The sequence below is a fragment of the Macaca fascicularis genome, chromosome 6 (assembly GCF_037993035.2).
Source record: "Macaca fascicularis isolate 582-1 chromosome 6, T2T-MFA8v1.1".
Taxonomy (NCBI): domain Eukaryota; kingdom Metazoa; phylum Chordata; class Mammalia; order Primates; family Cercopithecidae; genus Macaca; species Macaca fascicularis.
This window is the reverse complement of record NC_088380.1, coordinates 166,114,678-166,129,860: the sequence shown is the minus strand read 5'-3', so window position 1 is coordinate 166,129,860 and position 15,183 is coordinate 166,114,678. Positions and strand designations below refer to the sequence as shown.

Here is a 15,183-nt window from a genome sequence, read left to right as displayed (position 1 = left end):
CTCTCAAACTGACCATGCTGAGGAAATGTGGGCTGAGGGATGGCGCTGCCTAGTATCAGCTGATCGGCCAGAGCCAAAGGAGGTGATCTGTCACCATCACCTCTCCTGGACAGTGCTCTGTGGTTTCAAATGTAGGTGATACTAAAATGGGAGTTGTTTCTTAGAACCATGGCCAGGGTTCCCTTGACCCTGAAATGCAGTTCACCTGAGATTGTCAAAGGCATCTGAGGCATGCAGAGGAAGGGCTGGGCACACAGCTAGTGGGAAAACCTCAGCGTAAGTGGGTATAAAGGAATCACCAGGAGATACCAGGAATTTCCACTGTTTCCCTTCCAGTGTGCCAGCCTCTGGGTTTTACAGTCCCATGTAATTGCGGTACCTCTGTGTGCATTTCCCTGCTGCCTGGAATGACTTTTTTGACTATCCATGATATATAAAACACAGAAATACCAAATTGTTCCCTCACCTCTTCCTCTAGGTTCAAGATAATATGTTATTGGTTGCCTTCTATAATATGTTATCTTATTGCCTTTCCCAACAAGCCTTTGAGATAAGTATTATGTCCTTTTTATAGATGAAGAGACTGAAGCTCAGAGAGTAACTTGGCCAAAATTCAAGCCTGTGTCTGTTTAACTTCAAGCCTGTGAATGTACCAACTGGTGCCCTGTGCCAGCTAGTACTTTGCTACAGTCATAACCTAGACTGAAATGATAGCCATGCCCCTAAAACTTCATGCTGTGGTGACAGCACTGAGCAGTGTCCAAGAAGACTTGACTTCTAGTCCTGTCTCTGCCACTCACAAACTTTATAAGGGAATAAAGTACATAGCAAGGTCCCCCTAGGGTGAGCAGCAGTTCTGACAAAGCTGTGATTTGTCAATATTCAGTCACCCAACCCAGGAATGCTCATTTTTAAGGTATTTGGCTGAAACAGTTGAGCATTGCCCTTCATATAATTTAAAACAGTGGTTTCAGAACCCATGTTCCTCCAGACCATGGGTGCTCTGCAAGGTGAATGGAGTTGTTTCAGAATGTTTTAATAATCATCTCTACCTCATTTGTAAGTGGCATGTAATTGTTGCAATCTGAAGATTTTCATAAACCCTGGATACTAACCTAGACTGGTTTCTCTATCAGATGGTGGCTGATTTAACACAAAATTATGCATTTCATTATTTGATGGTGGATATATCAATATGTTGTGGTCTTTTCCCAATGAACACTTTGATTTGCAGGGGTTCTGGACCCTCAACATGGGTTAAACCAGTGCTTCTCAAGGTGTAGTCTCAGCGCCAGCAGCATCTGCTTCACCTGGAAACTTTCTAGAAATGCATATTCTCAGGCCCTCATCCCTGCTGAATGAGACACTCTCGGAGTGGGACTCAGCTGTCTGTTGTAGCAATGCTTCCAGGTTATCCTGACAGTCACTCAAATTTTAGAAGCACTAGGTTCTCTATGTGGGAGAGAGTAATCTTTGGACTTGGAGAACAAAAGAAGCTAAACCCCTACAGCAAGGGCTGGTGACCAGGTCGTTGCCAGAACTTGAAAGTTCGCCTCTGTGTTCTTTCCTGTCCCTAACCCAAGTCCTTCAGCTCTGGGGGTGCCAGCACACACTGCCTTGTGCTGCAGTGATACAGATGTGTGGCTCACCTCCCCAGCTGGCGGGGAGGCATTTAACACACTGACTTAATAAATATTTATTGAGTAAAAGTATTTGCTCCTAGGAAGCGGGATCCAGGTAAGCCCTTTTTTTCTCTCTCAACTGCTTCTAGCCCAGTGCTCTTTATGTAGCAAGCACTAAATAAATAACTGCTAGATGTTGATCCAGAAAGTCACATTCCTTCTATAAGCTTTAAGTTTCTCATCTTAAAAATAAGAGGATTGTATCAGATGGCTTGCCTGAGGTCTCTTTCAGATCCAGAGCCCCAAATACCTTATGGTTCTCTATTTGATGTTCTTCCCCAGAGTTATAGAACTCCTGTAATTTACTTAGTATTTGCTCGACAGTATGGAGAAGAAAGGGGAGAACCAAGATCTTATTTTTTTTAAAAAAGTAGCTAGAATGTATATATGGTTCACAAAGGTAACAAGAATTATTGACATTCTTTCTTCTCTTTTTCCTTCCTCTTCCTTCTCTTTTCCTCCTTCTCTTCCCCCTGCTTCTCTCCCTTCTTACAGATGTGTCATCAGCAGCTGGTCATCTCTTGGTTTTCCCTGGTTTTTCTGGCATCTCCCCTCATGGCCATATGGGAACTGAAGAAAGACGGTAACCAGCCTCTCATTATTCTCTGTGGAGGACCCACTTCTAAGCCAGGACTCCTGGGCAGCCACTGGTGGGAAATCAAACTGAAATAGGCAACCGTGCACTGGGTCCTCTAGAGAAAGCCATCACTCTGGGAAAATGCAATGCCATATCTCTCTTTTCCACCTTGACGGTATCTATATTGTTTGGTTTTCACATTGGATGACATTGGTACACTATGGTAGGAAAAGACATACGATATTTTCTAGTATTACTAAAAACCAGCTGTTTCACACAATTAAAATTCCAAAGCGGAGGAGGATTTGCAAAGTATAACAGCCGTGTTCATTTCTCATTCCACCACATGATACTGCCCCCTCAGTTGGCACTGTGATGACTTACCTCTGACCAAGCACTTTGGAGGGAGCATAGGATTCAGACTCACATTGACTTGGGTTCAAGCCCTAGGTCTGTCAATGATTGGTTTTGTGACTTTGAGCTGGGTCACCTCTGATCCTGAATTTCCTCAACTGTAAACTGGATGTTGCAAAGTGGATACCTACCACATGGGTTATTCAATGGGTTAATGAATGCAGAATACAACTCAACAGATAGTAAAGTGAAAGTAAATGTCAGCTAGTGTTACTATTTTGGTTGTTTAAAATATCTCTCATGATTCAAGAGATACTTTTTATTATCCCAATGATCAGTAAAAATTATTAGTTGACTAATAGAATAGTTAATGGTAAAATAAGGGTTTCTGCCCATCCTTCTAGGATCTCACACTCAGTATATGTGCATTCTGATCGTTGGCTGTACCTGAAAGACCCTCAGATGTTTATCACTGAAGCCAACATCATGATGTTGGCAATTACTATCTTTAATTGTATAAAATAATAGTTAATGTTTATTGAGGGCAGTGTCTCACTTAATTCTCACAAGAGCCATATGAAGTAGAGACTGTCTGTATCCCATTTTACAGATGCTGGAAACTGAGGCCAGAGAGATTAAGTAACTTGACCAATGTCACAAACCTGGTAAGGGTAGAACAGGGACTTGATCCCATTTCTGTCTTGCTTCAAAGCCGGTGTACTTAAATTTGTGAAAAAGTTTTTACAAGGACATGAAGTAATTTTTTCCTGGGTCTTTGGAGAGCTGAATAAGAGGAAATGGACATAAATTCAGGATGAAAAGGTTTCAGGTGATGATCAGAAATAATCTTTTGATATTCTGGAGAGCACCATCTTGAAATGGGTACCTGAAAGAAATTTGAGACCACTCCTCTCTTCTCAAGAATTTTGGGAAGACAGCAATCCAGCCACCCCTTCTCCATGAGGGTTTCAGAGATTTAGACACTGTCTTGAGTAAAGGCAAAGGCCTGAGCCAGGGGTATATGGCAGATCCCTTCCAACCCTGGGACTGTTAGTGAGCTCAGGAACCTTGGCCCTGGCATATTTGACCCCTTAGTGACTTCTGATTTGATAAACCACAGAAATTCCAGAAAATCAATGCAAGAAACGCTCCGAGGTGTGACTTAGGAGGGCAGACGATGCAGTGAGGCTAAGTGCCAGGTTCTTGATGCTCCTCTTCAGCTTTCCTCCTGCAGCTGTTTTCCCTGCTGTTGAGCAAATGTCATCTAGGGCTTCCGAGCCTCAGTTGGGACAGGAAAGTAACCATGCTGTTCAGGTGTCAGGGGGACAAAAAAAACTAGAAAAAGTCAAAAGGGCCACATGGTTTTACATCAGCACAGCTAATCATTTCCCCAGAGTTGGACCCCAAATGCTTTTGACCTCTTATTTTTGTGATCCATTCAGTCCTTATAATCCAATTGATGTAAAGTGAAGACTTTATATTCTACAATGCTTTACATCCGGAGGCCAATAACAAGAACCACCATTTATAAAGCATGTAAGGGCACTGTGTTAAACTCTTATGTGAATGAGCTTATAGAATCCACATATCGACCTTCTAAAGCAAAGGCTAATATTCTTCTTATTTTAAAGATGATGACACTGAGGCTTAGAGTAGTTGAATGTCTTGCCGAAGGCCACAAGACTGGAGTAAGGGCTAGAGCTGCTTCTAAATCCAGGCCTCTGCCACTCCAAAATCCGGGCTCTCAACCACTGTGACTAATAAACTTGAGCAGGCATCAACATCATCTGGAGAGCTTAAAAACCAAATGACTGAATCCACCCCAAGGTTTCTGATTCAGCAGCTGAGAATTTGCATTTCTGATCCATTCCCAGGTGATGCTGCTGATGGTGTTCCATCGATCATGCTTTGGGAGCTACTACATTAAACAATTCTATTCAATTAATAATTTATGCATAGATAAAAACATGAGTGAAGCTTTGCTATGACACGCTCTGAAATAATATACTAAACCATTCCTCAAAGGCCAGTTTAGACACCAGCATTAGGCATCCCTTGCAAAGCCAAGAGACAAAAGGTCTGCGCTGTAGCCCTTGTACTTCTGACTTGATGTGACCACGCTTAGATCCTTGGCCTCAGTACCCGTCTTCATTAAATGGGAAGACTAAGATCTACTGGATTGCTTCATAAGAGTGTAAGATAGCTAAAAACAATAATAATAATACAGAGAGATTGAAAATCTCCATTGGTAATTTAAAACAGAGGAAACTAAATCCTTAAATATCCATGGAAAATTGTTAAGAGAGTTTCTCTGTACAGCTGGCTGACTCTTCAGTCTATAAATAACAATAACTAACACAGAATTTACTGTGTGGCAGACACTGTGCTAAGTACTTTACATGCTTTTTTTTTTTTTTTTTCATTTAATCCTCAGTCAAATGTATGGCAGATACTGTTATTATTATCGTTTTACAGATGAGGAAACTGAGGCTCATGATAATTAAGTACCTTGTTCCAAATCCCCCAGCTGGTTAGTGGAGACAGGATTACAGTCTTGGTTAGTTGTTCTCGACACCCTGAGCTTTTAACCACTATGTTATTCTGCTAAATATTGTACCCTGCCGTATTCTTTATGAAACTGAAATTGTGCTGAAAGTTTCTCTCCCCTAGACCTTTGGCAAAGAGTCTTGTGCTGTTTGCAGTTTTTGGTATATTAAGGTGTTTCCAATTTGCTGAATAATAAAAGGTTACTATTAAAGGCAGCCTTCCAGTCAATGAGTCAATGGCAGCTATAAAACTCTTTGTTTCTCTTTTCCATGACCTTGAGCCCAAGCAGGGTCTAATGCCTTGAGATCATCTCAGCAAGCATTTGCCAAATACTTGTTGTGAACAAGGTTGTGTTTAGGCAGTGGGGATGCCCAAAGGGTTAATAAAACACAGTCCCAGAGTTCCTGGAGCTTACAGCCTGGTTCTTTACTTCCTGTGCATTCCAGTTTATGTTGTAGAATTGGACTGGTACCCGGATGCCCCTGGAGAAATGGTGGTCCTCACCTGTGACACCCCTGAAGAAGATGGTATCACCTGGACCTTGGACCAGAGTGGTGAGGTCTTAGGCTCTGGCAAAACCCTGACCATCCAAGTCAAAGAGTTTGGAGATGCTGGCCAGTACACCTGTCACAAAGGAGGCGAGGCTCTAAGCCATTCACTCCTGCTGCTTCACAAAAAGGAAGATGGAATTTGGTCCACTGATGTTTTAAAGGACCAGAAAGGTAATTCTATGCCCTTGGATAGTATCAATTTTCTCTTTCGCTCATAAGAGTAAAAAACAACAACAACAACAACAAATTGAAAAGCCAAGTCATGATGAGTGTAGTTAATGAATTAACATCAAGTCTCTTATTGATGTTAACCTCCATTTTCCTTTGCTTTCCTGGACCCTTTGGGTTATCAACCGTCAAAATCTCATATTAAGGGAGTTTCATGGTCAGTCTGAATGCTTAGCCTAATGTTTTCTTTAAATAATGGTGGTATTATTTAATGGCTAATGGAAATTAACCAATAGTGTATCACTCTGCACTGGGGTGATAGCCTTCAAAGAATGAATGCCTCTGCTGGGCATGTTAGGTGCGTAGTGTACTCTGCAGAATCAACACCCTACTAGGAGACCCTCCCAATCCTGATGGAGCTACCCAAGAGGGAACGCGTGGAAGAACTTCACCCTGTACATCTGGTGACCTGTGATTCATCACAATCAAAACCTTTCTGCAAAAGACTCCTAAATACTGAATTTTTGTTCTTTTCAAATCCAGAACCCAAAAATAAGACCTTTCTAAGATGCGAGGCCAAAAATTATTCTGGACGTTTCACCTGCTGGTGGCTGACGACAATCAGTACTGATCTGACATTCAGTGTCAAAAGCAGCAGAGGGTGAGTGAAACTGCTCTGGTTTCTCAGCATTTTGCTAGAACTATTTCATTAAGAAATTAAGGGCAACCTCTCAGTGACCTATCAGTTAATGAAAAAGGGAAAAACAAAGTCAAACCCATATTTTTTCAACCGCCCTTCCTTGTCTACATTGAAGAAAGAACATGGAGATTTTAGCCAATCACTTGAATAAATATATGTGTTAGGGCAGGATATTATTGGGAACTGAGAATAGTCTCTGCTGTGTTTGAACCCACTCATCCAAATTGCCTGGCCATGCTTCCTGATGGCTCATAGCACCAAAGAAAGGGATAAAAGGAGAATTCGAAGCTACAAATGACTTGCTGAAATTGCACCTGGAGTCAAAAATAAAAACAAGAGCTCCAGGGTGTAGATCTTAGGGGCCCTGAAGCAGACTCCAGAACTCGATGAGGCCTCCCGAAATTTTCCCAGGGCCACTTCAACTCCTTTTACTTCTGCTGACACCACTAATCTGAAGTTCACTGTTGGTCCAATGCACTTGGACTTTCCCTAAGAAAGCAATTTCCATAAATACAAGACCTATGTGTTAACCCCCATGTGACTTACTTTAATCATCACCTAAGCAAACCCCAGGTGACCATTCTGAATTTACTATTATTTCACTGAGTAAATTAAGCATTGGGGTCTCACTTTTTCATCTTTAAAAGGAAAATGCTTACTAAAGAAATGTTTCTCCAAGTGCATAAAGACATAATCAGCAGAGGAATGGTTAAATAAAACATGGTACACTATACTCTGGTTTAATGTGCAGTCATTGAAATGGATAACCCAACCTATATGTTTTGTCATGGAGAGCTCCCCATAATATGTTCAGAGGGGAAAAGGGTAGTTACATAATCATATGTATACAATTTGATCCTAGTTCATAAAAATAAAATCCATATGAATATTTATAGGTAAAATATATATAGTAGATATATATAATGTGGAGATATATATAACATGGATTATATATATAATGTGTTTTATATATATATAATGTATGTATGTGTATATATATATATAATGTGGATATACAATTATCTTGAATATTCATTGAAAAAGTTCTGGCCAGACACAGTGGCTCATACCTGTAATCCTAACTCTTTGGGAGGCTGAGGCAGAATGATTGCTTGAGGCCAGGAGTTCAAGACCAGCCTAGGCAACATAGTGAGACCCCATCTCAGCAAATATTAAAAATAAAAAAATTAGGTGGATGTGGTGGCACACACCTGTAGTCCCAGCTACTTGGGAGGCAGAGGGAGGGGATCACTTGAGCCTAGGAGTTTGAGGCTACAGTGAGGTCTCATCCCACCGCTGCACTCCAGCCTGGGTGACAGAGCAAGACCCTGTCTCTTTAAAAAAAAAAAAAAGAGAGAGAGAGAGAGAAAGAAAGAAAAAGAAAAAGGAAGGTCTGGAAGGATACAACAAGCTATTATTAATACTTACACCTGCGGAGAGCAGTTAAGGCTGAAGGAGGCATATACTTTTTTCCTTTATATGGATCTTTATCATCTTTACTTTTATAATTAGTGTGTATTGATTTGTGTATTGATTTTATAATTAAAATGGGAAAAATGAATTTAAGTTTTTAACAAGGGGGTTTAATAATCAGGGATTCTAGATCTAAAACAAACAAACAAACAAACAAACACTTCCATATTCATTTAGTCCAGAGACATGTAAGTGCTCTTGAAGCTAACCTTTTTCTCCTGGGGAGGGCGGTTTCTTACCTTTTGGGTAGAAATCAGCCCAGTTGGAGAAACTGTGTCCTTGGACAACAGTTGAGGCCTTACCTGCCTTACTGGCTACAATCACTCTCCCTAATGTGTAACACAGGCTAATTTCTGTCTTTGACTTCAGCTCTTCTAACCCCCAAGGGGTGACGTGTGGAGCCGTTACACTCTCTGCAGAGAGGGTCAGAGGGGACAATAAGGAGTATGAGTACTCAGTGGAGTGCCAGGAGGACAGTGCCTGCCCAGCCGCTGAGGAGAGGCTGCCCATTGAGGTCATGGTGGATGCCATTCACAAGCTCAAGTATGAAAACTACACCAGCAGCTTCTTCATCAGGGACATCAGTGAGTGTTGGATGATTATATGTGTTCCATAAGGAAAGATACCATTTGTCACATGTTCACAATGCCCCATGCACTGGGGTAGGTGGTTGACAAGCATTATCTCTTTTATTCTGCATCCAAAAACAAAATACGATGTAGATACTATTATCTGCATTTAAATTGAGTCTTAGAAAAGGTAAGCAACTTGCCCCAGATCTCAGATCTTACAGCTAGCAGTTCTAATCCAGATCCGCTCCACTAGAGCTGCTCTTTGCTGCACTTTGATTCAGCTGCCAGATAGTTTCCATGATGAATCCCAGAGCCTAATCAAGCCTAATATTCATATTCAGAACCAGGGCTTCCCTACTAGTGGCAATTATTCCCAACCAATCTTTCCTTAGCATTTGAAAAAGGACTTCTTTCTTAGAATTTAAACCCTTCCAAAATGGACATCTATTTTTTTTAATTGGCAGATAGGGATTTCACCGTAAGTCATTTCCTTTACTATTTATTCATGGACCAGGCAGCATGATAAAGTGTAACAGAACCAGGGAACTTGCTTCAAAACTCATGGAGGGTTTGTACTCGGTGGGTGGGGTCTAGTTCACATAGGGTGGCCAAGGAAGGCCTCTCTGAGGAAGTGACGTTTAGCTGACACCAAAAGGAAAGATGTCAGTTGTGTTAAGAGCAGAGGGAAGCATATTTGCAAAGAACTTGCTAGGAGCCGTGATCTTTGTGTGGAGCAGCGCCAGGCCTACAGAGCCCAACCACATACCCCAGCATATCTCCCCCTCCTCTTATCTAGAAGACCTAATTGAGGAAGGAGTCTTTGTGAAACTCACTGCTGTATCCTTCATGCATAGTCCAGTGGCTGGAATGTAATGGGTGCTCGGTATTTATGGAATAAACAAGCACGTTGAGCATAGAGACAATTGACTATAACTGCTCTAAGACATGTCAGCACCAAAAGCTATGAAAAGACAAAAAAAAAGGGCAGTAAATAGAAAATCTATCTTCTCATCCCCAGGGAGAGGCTCACCTCAGTTCCATGTTCAGTGCAAAGTGAGGGATTAGCACAGAGAGGGCGGTCCTTCAGTGCATGGCCCATACCATTAAAGCAGAGGTCTTCTCACTGTGCAGTCCCATCTGATTGTTCAGTGATGAGGATTCTGAGCATCTCTCAGATCCTGCAATAAATGTGGATCTGAGATGTGGCCATTGAGAGCAACTGCCTTCCCTAGGCAGCGGCGTGAGCACCTGCAGCAGAGGTGCCGCACATGTGCCAGCCAGGCGCTCACAGAAGTTAAGTAACTATCCAGCGGACTCAGAGCTGATCAAAGGTGCAAAGGAGATCATAAGCCAAAACCAGTGAACTCCGAAGCCTTATTAGGAGAATAAAGCATGTTTATCTTCTTCCACAGTCAAACCCGACCCACCCAAGAACTTGCAGCTGAAGCCATTAAAGAATTCTCGGCAGGTGGAGGTCAGCTGGGAGTACCCTGACACCTGGAGTACTCCACATTCCTACTTCTCCCTGACATTCTGCATCCAGGTCCAGGGCAAGAGCAAGAGAGAAAAGGTAAGAAGTGATTCAGGTGCAGTGTATTCCTTGGTCAGTTTTATGGACACCCACCATAAAGTGAGAAGATGAATGATGATAATAACAACTACATCCATGTATCACTTAACAAAAGGGATACGTTCTGCGAAATTCGTTAGGCAGTTGTATCATTGTGCAAACATATATGGTGTACCCACACAAACCTAGATGCTATAGCCTACCACACATCTGGGCTTTATGGTCTAGCCTGTTGCTCCTAGGCTGCAAACCTGTACAGCATGTTCCTGTACTGACTACTGTAGGCAATTACAACACAATGGTTTGTATATCTAAATAGAAAAGATACAGCAAAAATGCAATATTATAACAATATAGGACCACTGATCATATATGTGATCCTTCTTTGACTGAAATGGTATTATGTGATGCGTAATTACTTTTTTTTTTTTAGCACTTTTCTATGTGTCTAGAACTGTGCCAAGGGCTTTCCATGTTTATTTCACTTAATCTACAAAATTAACCCGACAAAGGCAGCTGGTGTTATTCTTGTTTTTTTACCCCCTTTTTCTGTGGAAAAGAGGCTTTCCTTTTGTCCAGAAACTGTGGCAAGGTAAATCAAAGCTGTAGCTGATGCAGGAATTTTGTGTAGGTGTTAGCAGCACTGCCCTCACTATGTGCTCATTGGACAGTAGCCCAACCCCAAGAAAAGGATGGTTGGTAGCCAGTAGTATTATCATCATTTCACAAGTGATTGAAGACTCAGAGAGGGTAAGTGACTTTCCCAAGGTCACCCAGCTAGGAAATGACAAAACCAGGACACAAACTCAATCTGCCAGACAGAAAGGCCATGCACCTAACCACCATATTGGTCATTGATCTTGGCACTCACAATCAGTCGTGATAGAGGAGACCTGGGCTTCAGAAGCCTAAAATTGCTGTTTCAACTGAGTCCATGTAGTGAATGATAGAAGAGGCAAGAGATATTACCCCCAAAATGGATAGCTCCTGGCTGTTCCAGCTATTATAAAATTTTTTATTAAACAGAATATCTACACTTACAGAGGCTAAGATATTGGCTTCCCAGCTTCCTCGCCTTACAGCAAAATTCCTTTGCCTACTGCAAGGTTCCAAAGGCCCTTTTGTACAGCCCCAGACTCCTTTGACCCCACTTTTAAAATCACTGGACAAAGTCCTAATTCAGCATAACATTTAGCATATGGTAGAAATTCAGTGAGCTAGTTACTCTCTGGGAAAAAAATTAGGTGGGGAGGCTATTCTGGAATAGATATTTATCTAAATATTATTTTATGTCTTGGCAAGTGCTTTCCCTATTTAAGATCTGTATGATTAATAGGTGATATTGAGTGCTTCCTATGTGCTAAAGACTTGCTAAGAGTTTGACATGATTTTTACCTTGAACTTCTACAATTCTATGAAGTAGGCATTATTGTCATCCCTATTTATAAGTGAGGAAACGGACACAGAGAACCTAAGATATTTTCCTGAAGTTACACAGCTATTAAGTAGCAGTGACAGGATTTGAAGGCAAGTTTTCTGATGAAATGATCAGGATATGGTATTTCTGAATATCTCAGGGATGGCTAGAGCAAATCTGTCTCTCTCTCACCATCAGCTCAGGACTGGGTGACTGGCCATGGGGCCTTGAGGCAAGGCAACTGTGCTAGAAAGATGAAAGCTGGGTCAAACGATTTCTCCCTCAAGGGCTTACAAAGTACAAAAGCTGCACCTATATGTGGAGTGTCTGCCAGTAGGTGGTGCAAGTTCTACGCATGCCCCTGTGAATTGCAAGGGTAGTGTCTTAAGACCAAGATGGACTTGTTTTGGGAGAGTATGCATTGCAGAAATAGGCTCGGCTTACCCTGTAACTATGTTGCCAAGGGGCCTTCACAGCTTTCCTTCTCTTTTGCAGAAAGATAGAATCTTCACAGACAAGACCTCAGCCACGGTCATCTGCCGCAAAAATGCCAGCTTTAGCGTGCAGGCCCAGGACCGCTACTATAGCTCATCTTGGAGCGAATGGGCATCTGTGCCCTGCAGTTAGGTGAGCAGGCCCTCAAAGCCCAGTCCAGACCTGCACTCTCAGTACACCTGGGTGCAGGGATGTGACTGGGGGCTGCGTTGGAGAGGAAAGGGGGATGGGGTGGCCGGCACCCAGTTGCCAGAATCAGAAACGTACATTTATTCACTAACAGATATCTATTTGGTGCCTGTGTTATGTAAGACGCTGTGCTGGCCACAGGGATATTGCAGGAAAGAAAACAGACCTGGGTTCTGGCCTCCTAAAGAGAAAGGTAAAGAAGAGAGAGAGGTAGCAAGGAGGCAGAGCATGGAGGACTTGCAAGCTTGCAGGACTCAGAACCTTGTTCTGGGAGCCCTGGGACCTGAAACCCACTGAAGGGTTTTCAGCAAGGAAGTAACACAATCAGATCTTCTTTTAAGAAAACTCTCAAGAAAGCCTCTGGCAAGTGTGGTACCAGCCAAATTCCAGGCCACATAAGGAAGGCCTGGGCCTTCTGGCACGAAATCCCCAAAACCCACTTGTCCAGGATCATGTGTTGTGAGAAATAAGAAGAGTTTGCTGTTGCAATGTCACCCCACATAGACTTTTGGCATTCTTTTCCAGGTTGTGATCCCAGGATGAAAAATTGGAGGAAAAGTGGAAGATATTAAGCAAAACGTTTAAAGACACAATGGAATAGACCCAAAAAGATATTTTCTAACTGATTTGCTTTAAAAAGTTTTTTTAAGGATCACAATGATATCTTTGCTTTATTCGTGTAGGTAGATGCTAAATGCTCATTGAAACAATCAGCTAATTTATGTATAGATTTTCTAGCTCTCAAGTTGCCATAGGCCTTCATGCTATTTAAATATTTAAGTAATTTATGTATTTATTAATGTATTACTGTTATTTACCATTTGTGTGCCAGGATGTATTGAATGTTTCATACTCTCATGACCCAATCCATCAGGATCAGTCCCTACTACGCAAAATGTGAATTTAATTTTATTTATACTGACAACTTTTCAAGCAAGCCTGCAAGTACATCAGTTTTATGACAATCGGGAAGAATGCAGTGTTCTGATACCAGTGCCATCATATACTTGTGATGGATGGGAACGCAAGAGATACTTAAATGGAAACCTGACAATGCAAACCTGTTGAGAAGATCCTGGAGAACAAGATGCTAGTTCCCATGTCTGTGAAGACTTCCTGGAGATGGTGTTGATAAAGCAATTTAGGGCCACTTGCACTTCTAAGCAAGTTTAATCTTTGGATGCCTGAATTTTAAAAGGGCTAGAAAAAAATGATTGACCAGCCTGGGAAACATAACAAGACCCCCGTCTCTACAAAAAAGTTAACAATTAGCCAGGCATGGTGGCCTATGCTTGTGGTCCCAGCTATTCAAGAGGATGAGGCAGGAGGATCCCTTGAGCCCAGGAGGTCAAAGCTACAGTGAGCCGTGATTGTGCCACTTTATACCAGCCTAGGTGACAGAATGAGACCCTGTCTCAAAAAAAATAATAATAATAAGATTGAAATTAAAATTCAGGTTTAGCTTCAATGGCAGTCCTCACCCCCACCTCTCTAAAATACACAGGAGGATGGCACAGAAACACCGTAAGTGTCTGGAAGGCAAAAAGATCTTAAGATTCAAGAGAGAGGGCCGGGCGCGGTGGCTCAAGCCTGTAATCCCAGCACTTTGGGAGGCCGAGGCGGGCGGATCACAAGGTCAGGAGATCGAGACCACAGTGAAACCCCGTCTCTACTAAAAATACAAAAAATTAGCCGGGCGAGGTGGCGGGCGCCTGTAGTCCCAGCTACTCCTGAGGCAGGAGAATGGCGGGAACCCGGGAGGCGGAGCTTGCAGTGAGCCGAGATCGCGCCACTGCACTCCAGCCTGGGCAACAGCGTGAGACTCCGTCTCAAAAAAAAAAAAAAAAAAAAAAAAAAAAAAAAAAAAAAAAGATTCAAGAGAGAGGACAAGTAGTTATGGCTAAGGACATAAAATTGTCAGAATTGCAGATGGCTTCTTCACAGCCATGTGAGAAGCAGACAGATGCAGAGAAAATCTGGAATCCCTTTCTCATTAGCATGAGTGAACCTGATACACAATTATGACCAGACAGTATGACTCCATGAAGGTGCTACTTTTAAGTAATGTATGTGCTTTCTGTAAAGTGATTACATTTGTTTTCTGTTTATTTATTTATTTATTTATTTTTGCATTCTGAGGCTGAACTAATAAAAACTTCTTTGTAACCATATTTTGGGCATTCTCAGCTGATTTGAGTACTCTGCTTGCAAGTCTACCAGGGGTGCATTTCTTCCCCTGTCATTTAAGAATTGCCCTTTCTTGAAGTGATCCCATTCCAAATTTTGCAGAGTCGCTCTTTCCCCTTATAGTATTTCCAAAGTCAGTGTCTTCCTGAGCTCAGGGGATGTCCCTGTAATCTGACCAGAAAGGATCCTTTGCAAGGGCACTGAGCTGCATTGTGCCTTTTTTAGGGGTGGATGCTCTCACTTCTTCCACCCTCTATCCTGGAATCGACTCTACTGGTTTCCCCAGAATCATGAAATAAAACTCTAACCTGGTGCAGCCATGGACATCTCAGCTCTTAGGTCCAGCTCTAGTATTTATTGAGGGTTTGTCCTATATATGGACATGTGCTCACCCTCGGGGTTGGGAAGTTTCAAAAAGCCTTGCATTGTGTCTCCCAAACAGTGCCCACTCCTGACACTGCTTATAAGACAAAGATGAAAAGTTAACTTCACTACCATTAAACGCTGAAATGTTCAGGGTATACGGTATCCTGGGGTGACAATGAAAAAGAAGGATCTGTGTAACCCAGCACCATCCAGGAAGACTCGTCAGAGAAGAAAGGGTGCCAGCTTTGGGCTAAAGAATGGGCAGGGCCTGCCAATTCCCCTTGGTGCTTCCCACGGAAGGAGCAGATGGTGGGATCTGAGGGAATGCACTCCAA

At 42.3% G+C, this 15,183-nt stretch overlaps 1 protein-coding gene and 1 non-coding gene across 2 annotated transcripts; one reads left to right on the top strand and one right to left on the bottom strand.

Annotated features, from left to right (window-relative positions):
* The first annotated feature begins 2,140 nt into the window (after window positions 1–2,140).
* Window positions 2,141–13,874, top strand: IL12B (interleukin 12B). Its single transcript, XM_045394465.3, has 7 exons — window positions 2,141–2,265; window positions 5,607–5,882; window positions 6,423–6,540; window positions 8,422–8,636; window positions 10,037–10,194; window positions 12,107–12,238; window positions 12,821–13,874. Exons 1-6 carry the CDS (start codon window positions 2,178–2,180, stop codon window positions 12,236–12,238), a joined length of 987 nt encoding a protein of 328 aa, XP_045250400.1. The 5' UTR covers window positions 2,141–2,177; the 3' UTR covers window positions 12,821–13,874.
* On the bottom strand, window positions 10,766–10,891 carry LOC123574288 (U4atac minor spliceosomal RNA). Its single transcript, XR_006699172.1, has one exon. It is a non-coding gene; the product is annotated as a U4atac minor spliceosomal RNA (small nuclear RNA).
* Window positions 13,875–15,183: the final 1,309 nt, after the last annotated feature.

Bases quoted from the DNA above. Each gene is read 5' to 3' on its own strand.
- IL12B (XM_045394465.3), top strand. From the start codon at position 2,178: ATGTGTCATCAGCAGCTGGTCATCTCTTGGTTTTCCCTGGTTTTTCTG. The intron at 2,266-5,606 runs GTAACCAGCCTC...TGTGCATTCCAG, and splicing joins ATGGGAACTGAAGAAAGACG to TTTATGTTGTAGAATTGGAC. The intron at 8,637-10,036 runs GTGAGTGTTGGA...CTTCTTCCACAG, and splicing joins CTTCTTCATCAGGGACATCA to TCAAACCCGACCCACCCAAG.